Here is a 26,333-nt window from a genome sequence, read left to right as displayed (position 1 = left end):
AATGACCTAATTTCTTTAACAAATAAATAGTGTGAAAATAAAAACAGAGAAAGGAATCTGTTATCTTATTAAAGGAACTTAAGACACATGTCAACCAAAAGCAACCATGGGAAAAGAGGTTGGAGGAAACTTGTGTGGAACTTGGTTCAAATAAACCAAATATAAAGAGACAGCTGAGGAAAATTAAATGTGGACAGGCTGTTAGATGCTATTAAACATTGTTAATTTCGTTAGATGGTATATGGTGTTATGGTTAGATTTTAAGAAGAAAAAAACTCTTAGATTCATCCTGGAGTGTTTATGAGAACAAAAGATTGTGCTCGATTGAGTTGTTTACAGCATATTTTTGATAGTTGTTAAAGCTAAGTGATTGGCAAATGAGAGTTCATTTTATTTAATTATTTATTCTATATATTTTGAAATGTTGTAACAAAAAAAGATTTAATTTTTTCTCTGGCTGGTGAAGCACTAACGAAATTTGTATTTGTGTACTATAAATAGTGCAGTTGTTCAATAAAACTCAGTGGTGGCGTGGCATAAAAAGAATGTTACCACTTCTAGGAGGGACCAAATCCCCTTATTATACAGATTAAGAAATTGAGGTTCAAGAAAAGGGAGTTGACTTGCCTGTGGCTATATTGCTAGTTAGTGACTGAGCCACTGTTTGAGTTAGGTCTCCTAACTTCCAGATTCCTAGTTTGTTCTACTTTTCTTACTCATCAAAGTTTTCCTTGCTCTCTTTTTTATGAGGCTCTGCAGAGTTTGTGAATTTTAAATAAAATTAATGTGTGTGCATGATGCTTACATTGTCTTCTTTATTTTTATCAGAATCTGGCCAACCTATATGTGGAAATGGAATGGTAGAGCAAGGTGAGGAATGTGACTGTGGCTATAGTGACCAGTGTAAGGATGAGTGCTGCTATGATGCAAACCAGCCAGAGGGCAAAAAATGCAAGCTGAAGCCTGGGAAGCAGTGCAGGTACCTTGCCAATTCAAGCAATGTTTATTTTCCTGTAAAGTCCCCTGAAGGCAGTTATGACAGATTTAAAACTGAGATTAAGAGAGTATATGGGTTTGAAACTTTGTTTTTATTTGTTGTTTTGTTTTATTTGTTTTTCTGGGGTAGCCTTGCTTAGTGCACTGCTGTTGGCAGATTGAACTCCTTGTAATCTGTGTGGTGAGTGTTAACAAAGGACATGCAAATTGTAATCTGTGTGGTAAGTGTTAACAAAGGATATGCAAAGGATGCTCAGTAAAGTGCACATTATTTCATTTCTAACTTTAAAAATGTGACCATTGCCCATATATTTAAGAATCATAACTTTATGGGAACCAATGTCTATGGCTTCTTCATATCTCCATAGTTAAACTTTGTTTCCTTCTCCTGTTCATCTGTCTCATGTCAGTTTGGTTCTTAGACCAGCTAGAAGAACCTCCAGGGATAGAGGAGATTTCTTCCTCCACAACAGCATTAACATGCCTGTTTACCGCATGACTAGCCTTCAAGTTGTTTTTACTATATTGTGTCCTCTTTGTAGTTACAAAGATTAAGGAATTCCTAATTGTTCCCACATTTGCAATAAATTCGATTCCTAGTCATTCTCTATACCTCTCAAGGATGAGGATGGATTAAAAAAAAAATCTTAACTTTAAATATTTAGGTAGTATGGATTCCATAGTCTTATGACTTAGTGTCTTATAATTATTTCGCCTGTCAAATTACTAAGGAAGTGATAGATATAAGCAACAGAATATTGTTTGTATAATACTTTTTAAGTGGCTGAGCTGTGTCTTCTAGTTTGATTTTAGTATGTAAATGTGAGAGAGACATTGATAAATTGACTACTATATGATATTACTGTGAAAAACACTAATAACTTGCCTAATATTAAATCCATTTTCTATCATAGCCTTTCACTGAAAGCAAATAGAGTGAGAATGCTGAATATATAGTTTGTCTTGATTATAAAAACAAGGCACTTAATCACTTTCCTTCACTTACTAGAACGTTGAAATTTAGGAGCCTCTTCTTCCAGTATTTGAAGTTGTATGCCAGTAATGAACTTACCGTTTAAAAGATGAGATTTACTACTTAAAGTTAAGACCCATATCTGTGTATATAGGAAATATCCTAGTGTTTTCTTTAATCACATTAATGTTTCTTTTAGTCCAAGTCAAGGTCCCTGTTGTACAGCACAGTGTGCATTCAAGTCAAAAACTGAGAAGTGTCGGGATGATTCTGACTGTGCAAAAGAAGGAATATGTAATGGCATCACAGCTCTCTGCCCAGCATCTGATCCTAAACCAAACTTTACAGACTGTAATAGGCACACACAAGTGTGCATTAATGGGGTAAGCATCTGATTTATGTTTCTTATTTAGTTTTATAAAATTCTTTTTCACAATACTTGTTTGATGATACTTAAAGCTGCAGAGTTAAAGTAATTAATCTTGGTCCCTATTTGAAGGATACCCCGATCAGTTTCCCCACAAAGCCCCGAGTGTGTTCTGTGGTGTAAGTGCCTGGTGGCATTTGGTTACTTACTGACGGCCTTTCATCTTTCCACTGCATGTATTCGATATTCTCTAGAGAAAAGTAGGTGTACAACTAGGTATGTGACTTTGTCTGTACTATGTTTAAGTGTTGTAAACTAGTATTTTAAAAGCCTAAATGAAAGAACTCTCCTGGTCATGTTCTTGAAATGAGAAGCCTTTAAAGCTTTCTTGTCTAAATGATTACTTTCTTCTACATGAGGAGAATTTCATTTTTCTCTTGTAAAGGAGGCACACCAACATAAAATTGTTGCTGGGCTAACCTCTTTTCTCTGTTTTAGTTTTGTTTAGATTTTTTTTTTCAGCTGCCATTTCTTTAGGATTTACTTACTACCTTATTTGCACTTAATTCTTTTTCAGATGTGTTTATATGATCCATATCTGATATTAATTTTTTTCCTACTTGTATTTCTACTTAATTGTTTTAGCATTAGAGGCTTGTGTCTATCTGTTACTGAGAACAATAGGTTTGACTGTGCAGGAGTTAAATAATGGGTGTTTTATTTTTCTTTCAGCAATGTGCAGGGTCTATCTGTGAGAAATACGGCTTGGAGGAGTGTACCTGTGCCAGTTCTGACAGCAAAGATGATAAGGAGTTATGCCATGTCTGCTGTATGAAGAAGAGTAAGGCTTTTAAAATACAAGAGAATAAAATCTGTTTCAAAAAACCTTATTTTCTCTTAAATTTAACTGTTAAACTATGATATACAGTTTGAACAGATAATTTCCAGTTAAACCGATCCTCTTGAGAAATTTTTAAATGTAGCATAGCATTGTATTTCTAGCATTATGGTCCCTACGGTGTTTTTAAAATGATAAACTAGACAAAAATCTGCCAGCTTTATGGCAGTAATTAATATAAATACTCTTAGAAGGTTTTAAAATCATTGTAGCAGTAAGGCAAGAGTTGCTGGTTATTTATTTATATTGTAACAATTAAAGTGAATCGCCAGTAAATAGTGTTGTCCAGCCTAACTATTAAAAGTCCCTAGAACATGTCCTGGTCATGATTTTAGGTACATTTCCCTTTTTTCCCTCTGTCCTCGACTAGCCTGGTAGGAAATCTGATCTTCAACTTATATTTGGTCCTTCTTTTCCAGTGGAGCCATCAACTTGTGCCAGTACAGGGTCTGTGCAGTGGAGCAAGCACTTCATTGGTCGAACCATCACCCTGCAACCTGGATCCCCTTGCAATGATTTTAGAGGCTACTGTGATGTTTTCATGCGGTGCAGACTGGTAGATGCTGATGGCCCTCTAGCTAGGCTTAAAAAAGCAATTTTTAGTCCAGAGCTCTATGAAAACATTGCTGAATGGATTGTGGTAAGTATAGTTTTTATTAATAAAGAAATCTTATCTTTAATGGTTTGATTGTAATTATACTTGACCAGAGGTCACCAATGTTATGAAAAAATGACTTCTTTCCTGTATGGGCTGGAATTACATTATCTGAAGAACTGAGTTTTCAAGTTCAGGTATCTCCAGGTGTTTTTGTCTTCTGAAGTGATCAGAATCTCCACATGTGTGTAGTTTATAGATTGCTTGGTAGTGATGGGAGCCATTCTGTTTTAACTCTGCTCACTGGTTCATGCCCTGATTGGTTACTTTCTCCTTTGTTGGTACCTATGATTAGGGCCTTTTTGTAGGAGTTTTTCCTCAGGTGTTTTGGAAAGCACTGCTTGCTTTTTACACTTTTCCCTGTCTCAGTATGACAGATAACCGGCTGTGTATTCTGCTTTGCTGAACCGGAGAGATGAGAGATTCGTTGTTTTCTGAAGGCTTTTTCTGATGTTACAGTATAATTTCTGAGTCTTCATCTTGTCTGTGATAGGAAATGTTGAGCAGGGTAAGATCAAATACAGAGCCATTTGCAGATTATGTACCTTTACCCAACATAAATCCAGTGAAATGTATTATTTTTCAGCCCAGATTTCTCCAAGTTGTACAGATGTTGAATTACCTGAAATTTTCTTAAAAGACTGCTGAGAATGACTATCTTAAGTCACTTAAATATTCATGTTCCTAAGTGATTGTGTTAAAATATCAGTAGGAAACTGTAAGTGGTGTATATGAAAATGTGCTATATCTGAACTGAATGAGTCTGCTTTGGAAATGGACATAGAACTCAGATTCTCCTTCCCAAATTATTTACTACATTGTGTGTATGTGTGTGTGTTCAGGACTGAGGATGTCTTAAAAGCAAACAAAAAAATGATCTACGTGGGTTTGTCACCCTTTTTGGTACTCATGTAATAATAATCTACAATAAAAATTTTGGGAATATCTCCAGCATTGAAATGGTGTTTTTATACATAGGAAGAATAATACTTTGCATGTTAGAATATGTAGTTTTTAGATTTGTAATGACTATGTAGTGGGAGGATTGTTGAAATTGGATTTAGGAGACTTAGGTTTTAAACCAAGTAATTGGGCAATGGATTTAACATAGGTCTTCTTAAAACATGATATGTTAACTCGTTTTTGTACTTCTGTGCTTGGTGCAATAACAGGTAATCAGAAAAACCTGTTATGCTAAATGGCCTTCCGGCACCCGTGGTGAAGTGGAAAGAATACAGGCTTGGAAATGATGCAAGGATTCACTTCAGATCAGCCTCTGGCACATTTGTCAATTCTATAACTTCAAGTAGCTTACCTTTCTTGACACTTTACTGTCCTGTTTTCAACTTAGATCCAGTACTTTTTTCTTTTTTCTGGTTATCTCTAATAATAGTAAGTTGAGATTTGTATACTTGTGCACTATAGAGGATAGTGTATTTAAAAAAATCTGCTAATAGGGATTTTAGAGTTGGGTTCTACTAAGTATGTGTTGCACCAGATATTTTAGGTTTTCTAGATAGTAGTCATAGCAGCTAAAACTGTTTTTTCATTTTTCTCCATTATCTCTAATATTGACTCATTTAGAATTTCAAAGCTTTTATTCCTATTTTAAAATATTTAATAGGATGATTTAATTTTTTTTTTTAATTTTAGAGTTTAGATATTTTAGATTTCAGGATTGAGTGAAATGCTTCTTACAGTGAGTTAGCAATATGATGTCTTTTCCTTGTACTCTGGAACTGTTAATCAGGCACTTTGAGATTTATGTTTTCCTCAAGTGAGTATAGATTGCTTTTATTTTATATTGTTGATACTCACATCCCTCTCTTTGAAATATGGCCCACATGCCTGAAGTGTACCACTGAGTTGTTGCTGCATATGTGTGCTTTAACCCCGGGTCAAACTGTAAGATAACAGACAACCAGTTCATTATAACTTATTTCTTTTATTTGAGTCACATGCACAGCTCACTTGCAAAGCAGATAGCTTGTTACATTAATAGCTCATGCTTTGGTGTTTAGTCATGTCAGGGAAGTACCCTTCTAGTTAGTAATATAGGTTACTAGGATGCTTTGGTGTCAGAGCTGTGAAAGGGATGAGGGGTTAGCTTCACTGCTTTTCCTTTTCAGTGGGACTGGTCGCTTTTTGTCTCCTTTCTGTAGCATACTATGGCATCTTTTTTCCTCATGTGAGGTAGAATAATATATATGGAAAAGAATAAACTTAATAGTTGAGACTAGGACATGAATTACTGATTGCTGCTGGAAATGATGTGATAAAGACTTTTACTTTCTTATCTGGGGAAAAGTTGTTTTTGACAGCATTTTTTTGAACATTAAAAAAAATACATTCATTATATTTTCTGAACGCCTACTGGGTATCTGGCAAGGAGATAATGATAAACATCTTTTGGGTTTATCAAAGAGTCATCTAGTCATCACCAGTAATTCTGTTGAGACCTTATGTCATTTTCTTTTCTTTAAATGGGGTGGAGGGCATTGGTAATTCTTTTTCAGTTTCTTCTATAATTACTGATGTTCAGATTTTATACATCTTTTATGTTAGGTTTGATGTTGTAGAAAATCATTTTAGACCTTGAATTTTTCAAATTGAAATGTATTTCCCCTTTTAAAATAATTGCTTTTGTGACTTTTTTCTTTTTAATTCAGATTTATCTAGTTTTCCTTATTATTTGGACAAAAATCAATTGTATTTCTTACTCTAAATGAATTTCTGTTCTCATATTTTGCTCTAATTTTATGAACCTAAGAATTAAGTATCTGGTATTCTTTATGAAAGATATAAAGCAGTATTTCCCAAGTGCTTTCACAGAACACTAGGTCCATGGGTTTGGTGGTCAAATGAATCTGGAAAACTTTGCATACTGAGGTCCCCTTAGAGATTTGTGAGAATATTGTGAGAAGCCCTACAATAAAACTCAACTTCATTTCCAAACTTACCTGACACCCCAGAAACCGTTATTCATGTAAGACTTATTAAACCCTAATTATCCTTAGAAGTCACTTCAGGGAACATTTGTTAAGAGCAGTTCCTCACTCTGTTTGTATGTAAGAATCAACTTCTGGCTTAAAGTAATTAACTCAGAATCTCCTGGGATGGGTCCTGAGTCCCTGGGTCTTTTAAAAGCTCCCCAGCTATTTCTGATGAGGAGCCAGGGTTGAAAACCAACCATTCGTATAAAACTGGTTGGCAAACTATGGCTCATGAGCCAAATTCAGCCCACTACCTGTTTTTGTATGGCTAACAAACTAGGAATGGTTTCACATTTTTAAGTAGCTGAAAGAAATAAAAAAATACTATCAAAATAATATTTCTTTGAAAATTATATAAAATTCAAATTTCAGTGTCCATACATAATGATTTATTGAAACATGGCCACATAACCACTTTGTTATGTATTGTCTGTGGCTGTAATTGCAGTGGAGACTGTACGATGCCACAAAGCCTAAATTACTTATCTTGCCTTTTATGGGAAATATTTACCAACCCCTGACCTAGAGCAATGGATCTTAAAGTGCAGTCCCCTGACCAACAGCAATCAGTATCACCTGGGAACTTGACAGAATGCAGATTACCAGGCCCCACCTAGAGTTAGTAGGTGATGATGCATGCTGAAATTTGGGAACCATTTTTTTTTTTTAACTCTTTGCAATGTAATGATTCTCTTTTAAAATACTTGTAACAGAAATGTTATACTTTGTCATCCTGGTGTGTTGAAAATGGAAGGTGGTTGTGTACCTCTACAGCCATTCATTGCCTAATAGAATAACCACATAGATATCATTTATGCAGCTTGAAAAACAAAGACACAGTATTGCCGATGATAGAGCATTAAAGATGGTGGCGTGAGAGGAGAGACAGACACACAGTATTGCCATAGGACTTAGCATACTGTAAGGCTTCTGTATACATTTGCTAGATGAATGACGCAGGTTTCTTAAATGAGACCCGCAGTAAGTCTAGAGTGCATTTGCGGAGAGTGAGCGTTGTTAACGTTGGAACATTCACTGTAAGGGTTACAGATGGTTGACTTTTTTGGGAGATCTTTAAAAACGGTACAGACTATCTTCTGTCTTAAAGAGACTTGAGTTCATTCCTTATCCCTCAGAGTTGTTTTGGGTGATACCTGCCATTTTTGTTCATTTAGATTATTAAATAAAAAAACTTGTAATTAGTACATGTAGATTTTGACTTACTATTTTGTCACTTTTACTTCTTGTTTTCCTTTGTGTTCTTCTGGCCAGGTAAATGAATGTGTTGAAGAACATGTGTGTGTTTTTTGTATAGAATTATTTTCTCTGACTTAATTTAGAGCTTGTTAAACCTCAAGACCGATTTTTAAACTTTTGGGTATCTTCTCTTTGTCTCTTAAATTTCACTTAGCACCCTGGTATCTATGAAAGACAAGAGCTTGGTGTATAATTTACACTCATTAAATGTTTGTATAAATGGCAGCTCTCTCCTTTCCTTCAGACTCTAACAAGTGCACAAATTATGATCTTTTCTTCTGGGATGAAACACATATTTTATGTTTATTAGCCTAATTGGTATTCTTTGCCTTGATTTTAGTATATATGAAAAAGAAAACATGCAATTTAGCATTTAACTCACTCAGACAGTTCTCTTTTAAAGGAAGCATTAAAAAATCCCCTTTACCAAAGGTACTACTTAAAGACACCATTATTTTGTTTCTAATTGCTTTCTTCTTACCACTGTGATGTTCTGTTTCCCCAGACACGAAACTCTGAAAAGGTACTATCATTGTCACTAAAACATACCAAGGTTTGGGCTTTTGAGATATGTAGTAGCCTTGAAAAATGTGGAGGAAAGCCAGGTACACTGCCAGAAAGAACTGCAGATTTTCAAAGATTTTCAGTAAATGTTGACCTGAATTGGGATTAGGTCCTCTTGCCCTCTGTCTTCTACAAACTGGTAACCATTATTAAATCCAGAATTTTTCTCTCCAGTCTCTTACTGCCATACTGCTCTCTATTTAAGACTGTATAGTTGCTGAAAAACTAGTATTACAGGTGTCAAAACCAGTGTTTTATGTCCTGTTTTAAGAGCCATGTCACATTATTTGTATGCCTGGGCTTTTTAAAAATAATAAATTAACTTTCAGAAGTGTTTCAAAAAGTTAGTATTTGGAATAATGACTCACCTGTAATAACTCATCCAATAAGTACTTTTTTGGGGGTTATATACTGAGTTTGTTAGGATATGAGATCAAGGAGCTCTTGGTCCAGTTTGTGATGGAGAAAACAAGAAACAGATTTTCAGTTCTGCACAGTATTTTCACAGACCACAGGAGAACCTGTTTGGGGAAGGCCTCTTTAAGAAGGTGAAGCCAAACTAAGTTTTGAAGGACTAGTACAAATAGACCGTACATATGGATGTTTTATGAAGAGGGAGCACCTGAAAAAGTCACAGAGTATGAATTTTTTTAAATGAAAAATTTTTTCTACTTTTTCCTTTTGGAAAGTGTGATTATCCTTTTTCTTAATTGGCAAAGTAATTGAAAAATGAGCCTTCTTTTTACAGTGGAGCCCAGTCTTAGTTTCTTTTGTGTTCTTCAGAAACTGTCTATACATTACAAGACTATGTTTTTAAAAATAAGTGGAGTCGTACATGTATACTTTACTGCACTTCATTGTGTGCTTGGTTTTGTTTTCTTCTCTCTCCCATCTAATGGTCTATCTTGGAGACCTTTGGTGGGAAGCTTTTGAATGCGGGTTTTACAAAGAGGAGTTGACATAGTCAATTCCATATTTTTGGTACTCTGAGGGTTAAATGGTAGTAATGTAACAGTGCTGAATTCCTGGTGTTGACGATTGTGATGCCTGCTGTTGTGGCTGTCTACGAAAATACCTGTATGTGAAATTTTTAGTTCCTTCTTGGACTGGATAAAGTTTGCCTGCTTCTAGAATATACTTGTACTTTTCATATTAAAAACTATTAATCTTTAAACATGAGTATATATAATAGGTTTTATATATGTGTAAATATAATGACAACTAAGAAATAGCATATAAATCATTTCATAACAGTATTCTGGGTCTTAAATTCCATATGAAATGGAGTAACGGGAAGAGGGCGCCTCAAAAAAGAATTTCAGTCTTGATTTTGATGATTAGAAAAAAACACAGGTTAAGAGTATTTTTAAAAACTATTCACTAGTCAGATTTAAAGCAAGTAATAAACCTTCTAAGTCACTAGAGAGTATAAAAACCAACAAAACATAGTCTATAAGAGTAATAGGCCATATATATATATATATGTTTGATGTCCATATATATGTGTTTGATATCTATAATATATATGTATATATTCCATCCAGAAAATATTTAATAACAAGGGAAAACAATATGAACTATATGCAGGATGATCCCAGTTTTGTGTGTATGAGAAACATAGTTACATAGGGAAAAGAGATAGAAAGGAGAATAAGATTGAGTGATTTCCTCTAGGCAGTGAAATTTTGGTTGGTTTTTGTTTTCTCCTTTGTTCTTTTTTTATATTTAAAGAAGTTAATATATATGTGCATATACATAATATCTATATAACTCCCAGTCAATAAATGTTCTTTAACAATTAAAATGTGCAGTATTCTATTCTATATTTTATATAATGTAAAATAATGTAAAATATTTTATTGTTTTTCAGTAGAAAAAAATCTGTTTATTTCTAGGCTTATTGGTGGGCTGTATTACTTATGGGAATTGCCCTGATTATGTTAATGGCCGGATTTATTAAGATATGCAGTGTTCATACTCCAAGTAGTAATCCAAAGTTGCCTCCTCCTAAACCTCTTCCAGGTAAGACAATTTGAGCAAAGTATATATATATATTTTAACTCAGAACCATTCAGCAGGTAGAATTGAATTATAAATGAGTCTTTAGTAACTAATTTTATTGTACTTTCTCCTTGAGTGAGATTACTGGATGAATTATTTAGTTGATTTTCAAGTGTGTTTGTAATCAGTCCAATCTAGGTAATGGCTGCCAAATAATGCTAATCTTTTCTGAGTGTCTAGAAATATTTAGACCTAGAAAGTTTTATTTTTGCTTGGTACTTTTTTTTTCATAATCTAAATTTTTCCTTTTTTGTTTTTATTGTGATAGGCTGCTTTTAAATGACTGATCTTTCTATTCTAATAGCTATGCTTGTGTTACTGTTTTTTAATGCTGTGCTCTTGAAATACTTTCTGGCACATAAGCTCATTTTCCCTAGGGGTATTGCGTATGGGGAAATACAGATCCCAGACTGTCGGAGAGTCTTGGGTAGAGGCTTCAGTCACCAAATAACCACAGTTATTCTCCACCTCTGAGAACAACTCCTAAGGTTTAGTCTCTACTCTTTAACTCTAATGGAGACACTGCTGTGGGATGAGAGCCTCTTTAGGTTTAGTTCCATAGATCTGGAGGAGAAAAGGGTAGGAAGCAACTGCTACAGATTATTTAGTTCCCGTCTCTCTCTCCCTCACCTTCCCCAAGGTATTTGTGGCTTCCATGCTGCCCTCAGGACAGCTGGACCATAATTCTGTTCACTGTAGGTGTGGGGCAGGCATTGTCGCAAGGCAGTGGCAGAGGAGAACTAGAGCTAAATGATGGCAGTTCCCTCTCCACTAAGTCCCTTGCCTCAGCCCAAGTCTGCCACCCTATACAAAGTAGTTAAAATTAAGGGTTTCTTACCATTTTCTCTGTTTTCTGTCAGTTGTTGCCTTGCATTTTATCTTTCTTGGGGAAAGAGAGCTCAGCAGTCATACTGGGACAGTATCTTGGGGGGACTCAGAGGAAATTTGATTTTGATAAAATTGCTTTTCATAACCGTATAATGTTAGCACTCTGGAATTTATGTCAATTTCTTAGGTACTTCCAAGGGCCACATGACACTTTTTAGATACTTTATCAATTAAGGTCTTATTCAATGAAACAGTTCTTATACTTGATTTCACTTTAAGCAAATCCCACCTTTAAAGACTTAAAAAAACTAGCTGTCATTTATTGACTCCTCACAAAGAGAGTTAAGCACTTTTACATGAGTTACTGTATAATCCTCCAAATAGACTATGTGAGTTATTTATGTTGTACAGAGTAGGCATCTGAGTTTCAGGGAAGTCAAGTCATTTGCTCAAAGATAATAATTTCTTCATCATACATCCTGTCCTCAGAATTCATATTAATCTAATAGTTGTGGTTCTCAAGCACTTGAAGTGTGGCTAGACTCACTTGAGATGTAAGTATAAAATATATACCAGACTTGAAAGACGTAGAATGAAATTTTTTATTAATAATTTTTTATATTGATTATATCTTGAAATGTTTTTTGGCTATATTGGCTTAAGTGAAATGAAAAATATCAAAATTATTTTAACTGCTTTTTTGTTCCTTTTTCATTAGGGCTACCAGAAAATTAAAAATTATATACATAGTGCATATTATATTTCTGTTGGATAATACTGGTCTAGAACCTTTCTCATCAGAATGGCAGCTTTGTTTTTAAAGATTAAAGAGCTCACAGCAGATCTGTTTCACTTTTGTTTGTGACTCACAGGCACTTTAAAGAGGAGGAGGCCTCCACAGCCCATCCAGCAGCCCCAGCGTCAGAGGCCCCGGGAGAGTTATCAGATGGGACACATGAGACGTTAACTGCAGCTTTTTGCCTTGGTTCTTCCTAGTGCCTACAATGGGAAAACTTCACTCCAAAGAGACACCTATTAAATCATCATCCCCAAACTCAACCCTCACAAATAACAGTCGAAGAAAAAAATGGCAAGAGATCGTGTCCTCAGACCAGGTGGAATTACTTAAATTTTAAAGCCTGAAAATTCCAATTTGGGGGTGGGGGGTGGAAAAGGAACCCAATTTTCTTATGGACAGATATTTTTAACTTAATGGCACAAAGTCTTAGAATATTATTATGTGCCCTATGTTCCCTGTTCTTCGTTGCTGCATTTTCTTCACTTGCAGGCAAACTTGGCTCTCGATAAACTTTTATCACAAATTGAAATATATATAAATATATTTTTTTCAACTGCCAATCAAGGCTAGGAGGCTCGACCACCTCAACATTGGAGATATCACTTGCCAATGTACATACCTTGTTATATGCAGACATGTATTTCTTACGTACACTGTACTTCGTGTGCAATTGTAAACAGAAATTGCAATATGGATGTTTCTTTGTATTATAAAATTTTTCCGCTCTTAATGAAAAATTACTGTTTAATTGACATACTCAGGATAACAGAGAATGGTGGTATTTAGTGGTCCAGGATTCTGTAATGCTTCACACAGGCAGTTTTGAAATGAGAATCAATTTACCTTTTTCTTATGATGGAGTTGGTTCTGATAATCGTTTTGTCTTTGTCAAATGGCTGCTAAGAGCACATGAGTGACTACGCTGAAGAACACACATTTCAAGAGTTGTGCAGACTGGACACATGCAGCATACTACTTCAGAATTCTTTATGTAAATGTCTGATATCTGCTTACTTATTTTAAACTAATTCAATTCCATTGTTGAATTGATAGGTGATGTTTTATTCATGCTTTGGTAGAAATTATGTCAGTGGAATGATTCTTTTTATTTGTAGCCTCTTTTTTATGTTTTCCATATATCTCAAGTATGCTACTTATGTTTTTGGTTTTGTCTGATATGGAAAAGAAAAGTTGTGTCTTTATCAAAATATTTGAACGTTTTTTTTTAGCATATCATCACTGATCATTGGTAACCACTAAAGAAGAGTGATTTGCTCAACTCATAGTTAGAACTGTAGATAGACCTTCTGATGTTTTTTTCCATAAAATATTTTAACAGCAGTGAAGATGAAACAGCACAATGTCCCATTCCAAATTTATTTTTTAAACAGTTGTGAATAATTGGCTTTTTAAAGAAAGAAAGCAGAAGCGTTTAATGTATTAACAGGCTTATTGCTATGCAGGAATGGAAGGGGGCATTACAAAAATATTTTAAGCTTGTGACATATTTATTGCTTATGTTTTCCAACTACATCAACTTAAATTAGAAGTAAACAGCTATGATTTTCCTGGCTTCATATAGGAGGCCAATTTAGAACAAGTTGAAAAGATTTGTGTTTTGGCTTTTTTTTTCCTTTTTTCTTAAGAGTATAAGGTTTACACAATCATTCTCATAATGTGACGCAAGCCAGCAAGGCCAAAAATGCTAGAGAAAATAATGGGATCTCTTCCTTGTAAACTTGTACAGTATGTGGTGACTTTTTTCAAAATACAGCTTTTTGTACATGATTTAGAGACAAATTTTGTACATGAAACCCCAGATAGACTATAAATAATTCTAAACAAACAAGTAGGTAGATATGTATGTAATTGCTTTTAAATCATTTAAATGCCTTTGTTTTTGAACTGTGCAAAGGTTGGAAGTGGGTTTGCATTTCTAAAATGACTTTTATTCTGCAAGAGTTCTTAGTAACTTCTTGAGTGTGGTAGACTTTGGAACATGTACATTTTTTGCTTGTAATGTTATCCTGTGGTAGGGTTTTGGCAGGTACACCCTGCCCCTATTTTATTTTGAGTCTAAGTTAAATGTTTTCTGAAAAGAGATATGTGCACTGAACTCTTCCCACTGCAAATTAAGATGTGGTAAAACAAAAGGATCAAGACAAATGAGATCTAATACTACTGTCAGTTTAATGTCCACTGTGTTTTATACAGTATCTTTTTGTTCACTTTGGAAATTTTTACTAAAAATTGCAAAAAATAAAGTATTGTGAAAAGATGTAAGGTTTTTTGAAACTTGAAATGCATTAATAAATAGACTTGATTAAATCAACTTGAAGGTCCCATACTCTTTGAACTCTGAGAACTCTACGAAGCAGCTTCCCACAGGGCAACCTTTTCTTACTAAATGAAAGAGACTGTTAAGCAGAAAGAAAGAGAGTGTCTCTTCTCATACAAGTCCATGGGAAAGATTAATGATTATATATCTCTGTGTCTACAAACAATGAACATTTTGAAAACAGTTTCAACAGCTTTACATTATTTCTAATCAATATTCAAAGTGTTGGAAAGTGTCAGTGTTGGTCGAAGAGCTCACATTTTGGAAACTGTGGTCTTACATCTATTTTGCAAAGTTCTGAATGCGAAGTACTTATTTTCAAACTCTAGTTTAATGATAAATAGATTTTAAAAATTTGAGCCACATTTTCCTGCTTTGTCAAATTCATAGCAAATAAGGAGAGAACTGACGTATCAGTCTCATCTAGGAGAAGAATTAGAAGCCTAGGATGGTGCCCTGTACAGAAAAATCTGCCCAAAGTTCTTTTTTCTTTTTAAATTGAGGCAAGCTATAAATAAGTAGTGTTCGTCAGAGGAGTAAGTGTACAGTACTTTTTAGGTACTTTAATTTAAAAACATCAAAATACGTATTATGTTCAGTTTTGTTTATGAAATATTATTGGTTATTTCAGATTATTGTAAATTTGTTATTTTTACTTTAGAGTTGAAAGCTTAAATTTTGTTTAGGATTTTTTCCCCTTGTTTTCTAAATTCGGGCAACAACTCACAAATGAAATCAGCAATAAAGTAAATTATTGCAGGTTGTGGAATTAGTGTTCCCCATAGTGTCAGCCTATATTGTAAAGTTTTAGGAAAGTCTACTTTATCTGATCAGTTTTGTGTTATGAGATGTCTTCAGCATTTTGTGCTTTGGGTATTTCATTTTTGTCATATTCACAGGTGAAGGTTTCTCTTAAGTCCTTATCTCTGTCCCTGTGCTCTGTACATTTTTAAGGCCCAATGATGATTATTTCTTCAAAGATGGGATTAGTGTCCTTGGCAGCTGTCAGTTGTGGGTGCTTGTGCGGTAAAGGTATCATGGCCACATTTTTAAAAAGGGGTCCTTTTAGAGATGCAAATTGAAATATTTAAAAATGAATTGATATGTTCAGGCTTTGCTTAAAAATAATCCAGTTGTTGGACTCGGGTAGTGTGGGGGATTATAGTTGAAACAGGATTGACCATGAGTTGGTAATTGTTGAAGTTGGGTGATGGGTACTTGGGGATTCATTTTACTATTTTTCTCTACCTGTGTTTATAGCAGGATTTTTCCAACAAAAGTTTTTTTTTAATGTGAAACAAATTCATATAAAAACTCATTCATTACTGTTTTCATTTTACAATTCAGGATGATGGCCTATATTCATAATGATTTTTTATAATGATTTTTTTTAGTGGAATTAAAGTTGAACCAGTCAAGTTAACATAATTATATTCTGCTCCAGTTACAATGAATGATTAATTGAGTTTAATTGCTAGGGTGAATGCTTGAAGCTATCAGTCATTCAGCAGTCTTAGCAAGCAGACCATTAGATCCCTCTTTATTTGCTGATTTTTGTTGGTCTTCCTAGCTATCTAAGGATAATATTTATTTTCTGTTAAAACATATCAGGAAGTATGATTAGGTTATCCACGTTTAACTTGTGTGCCCCATATTAGAATAAATGTTAAGAAGCTCAGTACAGTAAACTATATTCCACTCTTTTGTTAAAATGTTGGTGACCCCCTAAAGGTGAAACTGTCCGATTTTAAAGATATCCTGGTATTATTTGTTTTCTGTGAAAAGAAATTAGAATAATTTGATACAGTATAGGTTGTTTTATATAAAAAGCACTTCCATTGCATGAGTTTCAGAAATCATCTTGTAAAATAAAGGCTGTTTGGTAATAAGCAAATCAGGAAATTTTATCCTTCATTCTAAATGTATATTTTATTATTCTTTTTTACTCTTGCCTTTTTGTGTATGGGAGGTAGCCTTTTATTTCTCAACACAAAAGGCCAGTTTTTATACATTAAGGTATCAAGATACTGTGATTAACTTCTCATTATTTAATTTTGTGATTGTAGTTAGTTTTCAGTTTTCGTAAGTCCCTGTTAGTAGCAGCTCTGGTTAAGTGAATTGGCCTATTCAACATTTTTTCCCCCTTCTTCCTTGAGATCTTACCAGAGGATGTTTGGAATTCTTTGGTATGCATGTGCTTTTTTGCATGGACTGGTGACCACTGTTATTCATTGGACAGATATAGCTTAAGAACTTGGCTGTGTCAGCACCTCTGTTAGATGATAGGAATACGGTAGTGAAGTTAACCATGTCCCTGCCCTCGTGTCGCTTATGGTCTGTGAAGTGAGCCAGATATTAATCAGATAATCATGTGAATACATGTACAATTCCAAACATGATAAGTGCTATGAAGGTAGGCCTTTGGTAATCCAAGAGCCAGTCAGCAGGATGGGACTGAGGGAAGAAGTGGGAACTAGTTAGGAGGGCCAGAGAATCCTTTCCCAGCAAAGTGATGCTTGAGCCCCAAGGATGAAGAGAGATTAAATGGGTCACATGGGGTTTTAAAGAATGTTGAATGGCTATATACTGGGCACTGATAGCTGATTCTTCTTTGTGGAAATATATATAAACCTCGCCATTCAGATTCCTTTGTGGAGTTTTTAAAATGATTTTTCATTTTTGCATATCATGTATTCATGTACTAAAAAGCTGGCTTCTACTTTGGCAGATGTCATACTTGATTATTGTTTGTCCGGATGTTGGCCCAACAGTTTGGGAGTTTTGCAAGGCCCTCTGCTTTTCAGACCTTGACTTCTGTTTTCATGACTGCCATAAGCTTGGGACAGGACATCTGATCTTCTGCCGTGCTGAGTGAAGTGTCCATCTGATCTGTTGTTCCTTGACATTCTGTATGTCCTTCCGTCATAACACGTACCACATTGTAATGTAATCCTGTCTTGTCTAAGCGACCCTTTTTAAGAATCATCTGTACTGGGTGTTACTTCAGTTCCCATTCAGTTAGCAACTGGCTACATTTTGTCCTCACAGCCCCCCCTGGGACTGCAGTCCAAGTCTCAAGGAGCTCATAGTCTAGAGGAAAAAAGAGTCCAACAATTACAATGCAGAGGGATTTGTGCTGTGAAATATTCAAATACAGAGCGGATAGATGCTCAGAGGTGTATATGGGAGCCATGATGACTTCCCAAGGGAGATATGCTCGAGCTGACTTTGGAGTTTTGGTTAAAAGTTTGCTCTAACTCTTCCAAACTTAGTGTCAAAGGCTTTTAGAAATGTTAATAATTGCACCTTTGACTGCGTCATATGTTGTCATACTTCCATGCCAGTGCGTATGCTTTCCCCTCTGCCGGGATTGCTCCTTCCCTCTTTGTTCTTTACAGAACTGCACTTTATGCATCTCCATTTCCTTGAACTTGGCTGCAGTAAGTGTTCAATAAATATTTGTAATTTAATAAAGGGTGTGTGCTTTGTAAATAGACAATGAAGCTAATTTCACAAGATCAGCACAAAAGTTAGTCTCATTACAACACATCACTGACACCTGTACTTACAAGTTTAATTGTTTCTGATTCTAATGCCCCTGGCAGCATAGCCTTCTTGCCTCACCTCACCTCCCAGGGAGAAATTTTCTTTCAAAATCTAGTAATCCCTTGAATTTATAGAATGCAAAATATATCCACCACATTTTGCATGAGTTGGAAAAGCACAGTTTAGCTTTGGAGCACATAAACAACAAATTGTAATTTCTGGCACAAGAGGAAATGGATTAAAGAAGCTAGAATTAGAAATTAACTGGGGAGGCCTAGCTGCTTTGTGTGTATGGACAAGTGTTTTCTTTAGCTAAATCAACTATGATTTTTTTTAATTTTGCTATTTCATGATGACAAGTGGAAGTTAAACATTTAGTGGGTAGTATTTTCCTGCAGCAAACCTGCTGATCAACATTTTTCTATAGAGTTTTTGTGTGATTCCATAGGTTTTTAAACAAATGTTCAGAAAAAAGAAGTGGGGAGGGATTATGGATTCCAGAGTCAAATGGAAATGCTGAATTAAAATCAAACAGGTTTTTTTTACTTTTATCTTCATTTATTGATTTTTTAAAAAGTATTCCTTAGAGTCTCTGCTCTGCTAACACTGAAGTGACCTTTAGTAGAGTGTTAGTAGATGGTGCTCCCAAGCTAGTTAACTCTTCAGCCCTTTTTTCCCCAAGAGAGTCTGGGTTCTGCAAAAACATTTTTGGATTTTCTGCTGAGATGGCTTGTGCCTTTGTGGGTCCCCTGGCTGGGGACAGGTTCTCCTAACCTAAGGAGTTCTCCCTGGGGTGTGGATTTTCATGTGTGTTACAACACGGCATTGAGGGACAGTGGAACATGAGATTCAGAGGACAGGCCATGAGCCTACTCCTTTGCTCCTACAAGCTGCTTTGCCTTCCATGGCACATTAAAGCAGCTGCCTGGGACAGTGGTCTCCAACTTTGTTGTACCCCATATTTAAAAATCTTGAGTATATACTCCTAATGCGGAAATATTTATTTATACTTCATACAATGTTATTATTGCACTACTACTATGTATGTTTTTTAAAAAATGCAGAAATCATAAAGGGATGAGATAAAAACGAATGGAAGTTTCTTCCCACATTCCAGTGGGTCATTTTGCACACACCTTGGTGTGTACCCAACCCAGTTGGTAAATCTCTGGCTTTAGAGACAGAATCTAAATATCTTCCAAATCAACTAGCTATTACCCTGCCCACATTCCTGGCTTAAATTTGCATTCCAGTGAAACACTGTAGCTATTAAAGAATGCAGGCCACCTCTAGGTATTTACTTCCAAAGATGTCCGAGATATAGTTAAGTGGAAAAAACAAGTATTAATGAGTATGTATGGCATGATTTCTTGTATGTGAAATTTTTTAGTTTGTAAAAATATATAATTTATGTATAGAAATGTCTAGATTGATACAGTAAAAACTACTATTTCTGAGCACTGGAATTAATGGTCTTGAGAAAAGAAGAGGATTTTTAATTTTTACTTTTTATTCCATATTGTTTGAATTTTTAATGAATTCATTCTTTTTATAATAAATAATTTAAAAAACTACTAAATACATTGTGACGTCAAATATGTTATACTCTGTTAGTGTTGATTGTTGAAGTTGGATGATTGGGAACATTTGGCTTATACTATTTCTACTTTCATGCATATTTGAATATTTTTATGATAAAAAAAATTACAAACAAAAACAAATGCATTGGAGAAAGAGTCTGTAGGAACACCCCGTGAAGTTAACAGTGATTTTCTTGGGGGTGGGAGCGGGAGAGTTGGGAGTAGAACTTCATGTAGCTTCCCCTCATTTGTTCTATGAGCATGTATTGCTTTCACAATGGGAAAACATAATTAAAACACACACTGCAGAGCCCCCAGTGCAGTTTTATGAGTAGACAGGAGTATAAAATACTTGTTTGACTTCCCAGATACTAGTTAGTTTCTAAGGGAATACACAAAGTGAATGTGCAAGCCAAGAGTGTAATGTGTAGGACTCAGCTGTTCCACATTAAGATCTTGAGGTTTGTATTATAATGTAAGAGGATTGAGTTTGTTATGTAATAGAAAGTGAAATTCCAAGGCATTGCCAAGCGCCTCTGCACAGCCACAGCATCAGGAGAGCACGGTTAGCAGTCTGCTGCGAATGATCTGCACTGCTAGCTAGTTACCAAGCTCCATAATATGAAAGACAGTGTCTTAGAGTGCCTAATTATAGCTCTCACATGGGGTACAAGGGAATTAATATGTAAAGGACGTTTTCTGTTGCTGACTGCAGTGCAAGGCTGCATTCATAGACATATAGAATCTATAAGGAGGGAAATGATGGTTCATTAACTGTGACCTTGTAAAAGTTAGTTAAGCTGTAGGTACTCATCTGTGAAACAAGGAGAATAATATTAAACACTTCAGGGGGTCTGTGATGGATTAAATGAGAATGTTTGTAAGGAACCTTGCATATGGTGAGCACTCAAATGCCAACTATTCTTATTTTCATGTGAAAAACTGCTTATTGAACTGAGAACATTTAGCTTGTGAGCAGGTGCTCCCTGATTTTATCTTCTCAAATAGCCATGTAGGGCTGATGGGTCTTTGGTTAAACCCATTACCTTTGTGAGGTTTAAGAATGGGCATGTAACTCAATCTGGCCAGTAAGATGTGAGGGGATTTCTTTCTATGGATGTTGTCATGTTGAAGTGTGCTGCCTGGAATTGTAGTAGCCAACTTGTTATCAGCCTGAGAAGAAGCCAACATCAAGGACGGCAGAGCAGAGAAAGAAACAGAAAAACTCTTCACCTAATAACATTACCAACCATCCCTGAAGCCCACTTTACCTCAAGACTTCCTTTTCTTGATTAAAAAGAAAATTTTAAAAATTGTAAGCCACTTGCAGTTAGCTTCTCAAAGCATTATAATTAATAGAACCTACACCAGAGAAGAGTTGAGCTAGGGGTGGTAGCATTTATTGTCATATTTTATTGAGCATTCGAATGTAAAAATAAACAAGGAATGAAGACTGACATATGAGGAATGGAGGGTTCTGAAAAGATAGCAGCTTAAACATATCTTGCCTCTTTCCTACTTGCAATTTAACCCACCTGCCTCTCCCGAGAAAAGCAGCTGCTGGAGCCTCCAAGACACAGACAAGTCTGGGAAGGTGGGTGAGGCCTCAGGCTCTGGCAGAATCCTGACAGGACTGTAACCGGGAGGAAGAGGTAAGGGGGAGTGTACCTGCTCTCTCTGGTTCCTGAGGAGCTGAATGCTGGGATGAGTTGACTTTACCCCTGAGTTGGGAAGGTGAAAAGACTAGGGAAGGGTTCTCCCTAGTGCTTCACCAGAGGATTGGTAACCCATCTGCTTCTAAACTTGGGCCAGGGGAGACTGAGACTACTGTACCTTCTTCTGCTTTGGGAATGCTGCCACTTACAGAACCCAGTACATGGGAGGGAGCCACAGGGAGCAAACAAAAATAAAGAAGATTCCTAATGGGGTCCAGCAGCCAGGGAGAAGAATTACAAGGAGAACCCCCAGTACATAAATAACTGCTGGCATAGGTAACAAAGCAAAAGAATAAGAAAACGTCAGGAGGTTTAAGTGCAGCACACGCACACACACACACACACACACACACACACACACACACACACATAAATGAATTTTCTGAGATCAAAAAAGATTTTGATGCAAACATTTCAAGAAATGATTGAAAGAAAATTACCACTGTTAGTGTCTGAATTAGTGTCTTGGAAGATAAGAGAAAGATATACTTCAAAGCACAGAGCAAAAATACAATGAGATATAACAGGAGATGGATAGAAATTGAAAAGGGGTTGGGGAAGTGATAGAGGAGGCAGTTGTTAATATCAGCAAATGTTAACTTAGCTGAAAAGAGATTTGCATCTCACGGAGTTCTGGGAAGGATTGATAAAAAGATGCCTAAGCATATTATATCTCTGAGCTATCTTACAAATTTCCACAGAGAAGAACAAGTTACTCCTAAAGGGGAAAGAATCATCCTAGCATTGGACTTCTTATCTACAGCACTGGAAGCTACAATATGGAAAAATGCTAAGAAAAGAGGATTGTCTGCAAATTGACCTAAGCATACCTCCCAAACCTTCAGTTCACTCAGTATTGCAAAATAACCCAATAATATGTTACCAGTTGCTTTTACTTACTGAGCAAACCTGGATACTCAGAAGCCCAGAGAAGCTCGTCCCTCTGTTGAGTGTGTCTAGGTTCTCCACTTTATAAAAATCTATTGTTTTTTGGATTGATCACATTGCCATCTGCCTTGACAATTCTTCTAAAAACAGTCTGGAACTAAAAATAATGAGAAAATCTCAGCAAATCTGGGCACCGGAGGTGGGTGGAAAGGAGGAAAGTGTTCCAAAGGTCTCATCTGGGGAGTGGCTGAGGGACTGGTGGGGGAAGTGAAAGTATTCTCAAGTTTGGAATGGAAGCTTTGGAAGAATTGAGTATTTTGGTGTAAGAAACATATGTCTGGTATTCATATAACAGTAAAGAAATAAAAATTGATTATGAAAAAAAGGAAAGGGAAAGTAGCTGGAAATAGAATGCAGATCTACAAGAGATGATTTAACAAGTTGGAAAGGGGAAATAATATCAATTTGATCAATCTGCAAAAATAAATACAAGAGGAGGAAATAATAAAATAGAGGAGGAGCCTAATCATTACACAAAATGTCAATGGACTAGATTTTCCCATTAAAAGTCAGAGGCAGATTGAGCTAAAAACATAAATAAGCCAGCTATACACTATATAGAAGAAAACATCAGAAACAAAATTTTAACAAAAAAAAGTTGAAAATAAAGGAATGGACAAAGATTTCAAACAAATATAGTAAAAAAGAAAATAGGAACAACATAATAGCAGTCAAGGAGAAATTTAAAGTTGAAGGCACTATAAGAGGGATGTTATGTAATAATACGAAGCATCTATGCAGAATTATCATTAGTAAACCTATGTGTACCAAAAAATGTAAATGCAAAGACAACTTGACAAAAATATTATAAATTTCAAAACATTTTTTCAGAATCATATAATATACAAAAAATAATGGTAGAATTAATACAGTGAACATAATTTAATAAAAATGATATCATCTTACATCCCTCAAGTAAAAATTCAATATATACCCAGTGGACCATTATAAAATTAATTATGTGCTTGATCATAAAGGAAGTCTTACCGATTTTAGAAATGAGATATTTTTGTAGCCATATTTAATTAGGAAGAAATAATTTAAAAGTGTTCAGAATAGCCTATTTAAAAGTTAAGGAATACTTCCTGGATAACTTTTGGAGCAAATAAGAAAATAGAGCTGAAACTGTAAACTATCTAGAAAGCATTGAAGAAGGAAACGCTTTCTATAAATCTGTGCTCAAAGGAAATGTATAAACATCCACACTGTTATCATTAAAGAAGAATAACTAAAAATAAAAGTACTTGTTTTTATTTGCAACAAGTTCTCTGGAAAGAATGAAATTAAGCAAAAGAAAATACAAAGAAGAAATTAATATAAACAGTTGGGCCTATGGAGAGACAAGTGAGGTGCAGAGGGCACAAAATGTAAGACAAGGCCGTGCAAATGTCAACTGGTATCCTAGGCACCTCACTCCCAGTGTGTGGCACGAGTGAGGGGCGAGCACTTGCAAAATCTTGCCTCCTTGGATTTGGTGATGTAGATGCCTTGTTTGCCTCACTCCAGTCCCGGCCCTCACCGTAAAAGTGGAAGCTTTCTTAGGGAGCCAAAAGCATTGCTCTCAGTTCAGCATGGAAACATTAATTTATTTAATAAGTAGTGTTAGACCCACTTTTATCTATAGAGAAGAAAATTAAGTTGGTATTCTATCTCACACCAAATACACATTTCAGGTTGATGAAAGCCTTGAAGGTAGAAAAATAAAATTTCAGACGTAAATTTTCATTTTATACAATTTGCAATTCAAAGGTGAGAAAGTCTGTAACCAAATTAAGAAATCCATGTTACAATAAATGTCAGATTTTTTTAACCTAAAAAATTTTAAACTACCATACAGCAAACAATACTGTCATTAAAATCAGTAGAGGAATAGATTTGGAAAAATATTTGCAAAAAAAGCTGAAAATAAAGAGTTAATGTGTTTCATAAAATATGTAGTTCTTACAAACTGACCAGAAAAGACAAGCATTCTAGTGGAAAGTTAGAATTTGAGCAGTTGTAACTGAATTGAACAATTAATTGGAATTTGAACAATTAATCCACAGTAAAGCAAATCCAATACACATAAGGAAAGATTCTCAAACTCAGTAGTAAGTAACAAGGAGGTCGTCATTTAAACCCATCAGACTGGCAAAAAGTAAAATAAGCAGTAAATATTTCTGCTGGAATGAGATGGAGAGAGGAGAATAGGTACTCATAAACTGTTGGTGGGACTACAAGTTGTAGTGTTTTAGGAAAGCAACATAGCAACATCTAATACATTTAATTTAATTAATTTTTTTAAGGAGAGCAAGGCAGAGGCTTTTATTTAGAAATGAAGTGAGAGGAGAGAGCTCCTGGCTCAGGCCAGGAGGGGACAAGAGAGCCCCCCTCAACATCTAACACATTTAAAAAAGTCATATGATGCAGCAATTCCACTGCTAAAAATATTTTCCATAAATGGGTATATATAGGATATATGCATAGTTACATACATTAAAATAAATGTTAAATATAATTTTTTTGAGGGGCAAAAGGTTGGGAACAAAGTGAAGGCACTTCAGTATGAGACTAACTGGATTAAGATACCACCATAATGTAGAATATTATTATGCAGTCATCAAAAATAATGAAAGCTGTTATGGATTGACCCAGAAAGATTTCAGGAGGTACTGTTGAATAAGAAAAACAATTTGTTCAAAGAAAAACTGTAATATAATTACACTTTTGCAAAACAGTAACATCTACCCATATGAGAATGTATATATATATATGTATATATGTTTGGGTATATGACTAGAAAAATTTCTGTTACAATCCCACTTATTCATTAAGAATTGGAGGAAAAAGATTGTACTAACTCTACCTACATGGATAATTTTACTTTATAAGTTAGAAAAAAGATCCATATCTCCTGACTTATAGGGATACTAATGATGTATCATTAACTAAAAAATAAAACATAAAAGGAAGTTGCAGAGAAATCTATTAACTGATTCTATTTTGGTGGAAACAACAGACAGACAAAGCCCTGAGTGTGTGTAAGTTCTCTAGAAATGTGAAGGAATAAGTAACAGGCAGTTACTACTTCTCTACTGTAGTTCACTGGAGTGGGGTTTCGGGGAGACGATTAGCCTTCTCTTTACATCTCTTTTCATTGTTTCGCATGTTACTTTTATGCTTTTGTAAAACATCTTTAAAGTGAGGAACTTAAAACAACCATAGAAACAAAACCCGAGAACACAGTACAGCTTCTGTCCTCAAGGAACTCACAGTCTCAAACACACTTTCTTCTGCTATTTGAGGCATTAATTTGGTCTCTGTGGCTTCCAGGGAAGAAACTAAGAAGGGGGAAGTTATGGCCAGGCAGATTGCTTCCCTGGAAGAGCAGGAACCTCCCTTCACTGGAGGTGCTTGGCCACAGGTGTGATGTTCTCTTGAGAGGAAAGTTTGGGACTAGGTCACTGCTGTCCCAAATTTTCTGATGAGGTAACAATTACCCTGGGTACTTGTGAAGAATAAAAATCTCGCCCTGTGGCCTGGGGATCAGCTGTGGGGACGTGAGCAGTGGCACATCTCCTGGGAGCTTGCTGGAAGTGCAGGATCTCAGGCCCCGTGGCAGACTTCCTGAGTCAGAAATGGCATTGGACAAGGTCCTGTGCACAGTACAGTTTAAGAAGCACTGATCTAGATGACCCTTAGGGTCACTCCCAATTCATTTAGCATGAGACAGCTCTGAGCCTCTAGGACATCCTTTTGGTGATAGACCTATGTGAAAAGTAAAAATCTGGTCAAGGAACACAAGGGTTTTTTGATGAACTGACTGAGGCACATGC

General features: G+C 35.5%; 1 protein-coding gene across 2 annotated transcripts in view; it reads left to right on the top strand.

Annotated features, from left to right (window-relative positions):
• ADAM10 (ADAM metallopeptidase domain 10) overlaps positions 1-14,723 on the top strand; it is a 166,823-nt gene extending 152,100 nt beyond the window's left edge. For both annotated transcript variants that reach the window (XM_036903016.2, XM_057488845.1), the window contains exons 11-16: positions 829-979; positions 2,169-2,352; positions 3,069-3,177; positions 3,654-3,874; positions 10,599-10,725; positions 12,465-14,723. In XM_036903016.2, the coding sequence (XP_036758911.1) occupies positions 829-979; positions 2,169-2,352; positions 3,069-3,177; positions 3,654-3,874; positions 10,599-10,725; positions 12,465-12,559 (887 nt within the window). In that variant the 3' untranslated portion in view covers positions 12,560-14,723. The remainder of the gene's footprint in view (positions 1-828; positions 980-2,168; positions 2,353-3,068; positions 3,178-3,653; positions 3,875-10,598; positions 10,726-12,464) is intronic.
• Positions 14,724-26,333: the final 11,610 nt, after the last annotated feature.

Source organism: Manis pentadactyla, chromosome 11 (genome assembly GCF_030020395.1).
Source record: "Manis pentadactyla isolate mManPen7 chromosome 11, mManPen7.hap1, whole genome shotgun sequence".
In the NCBI taxonomy this organism is placed as follows: domain Eukaryota; kingdom Metazoa; phylum Chordata; class Mammalia; order Pholidota; family Manidae; genus Manis; species Manis pentadactyla.
Note: the sequence above shows the minus strand (reverse complement) of the source record. Positions and strands in the feature narration are given on the sequence as shown.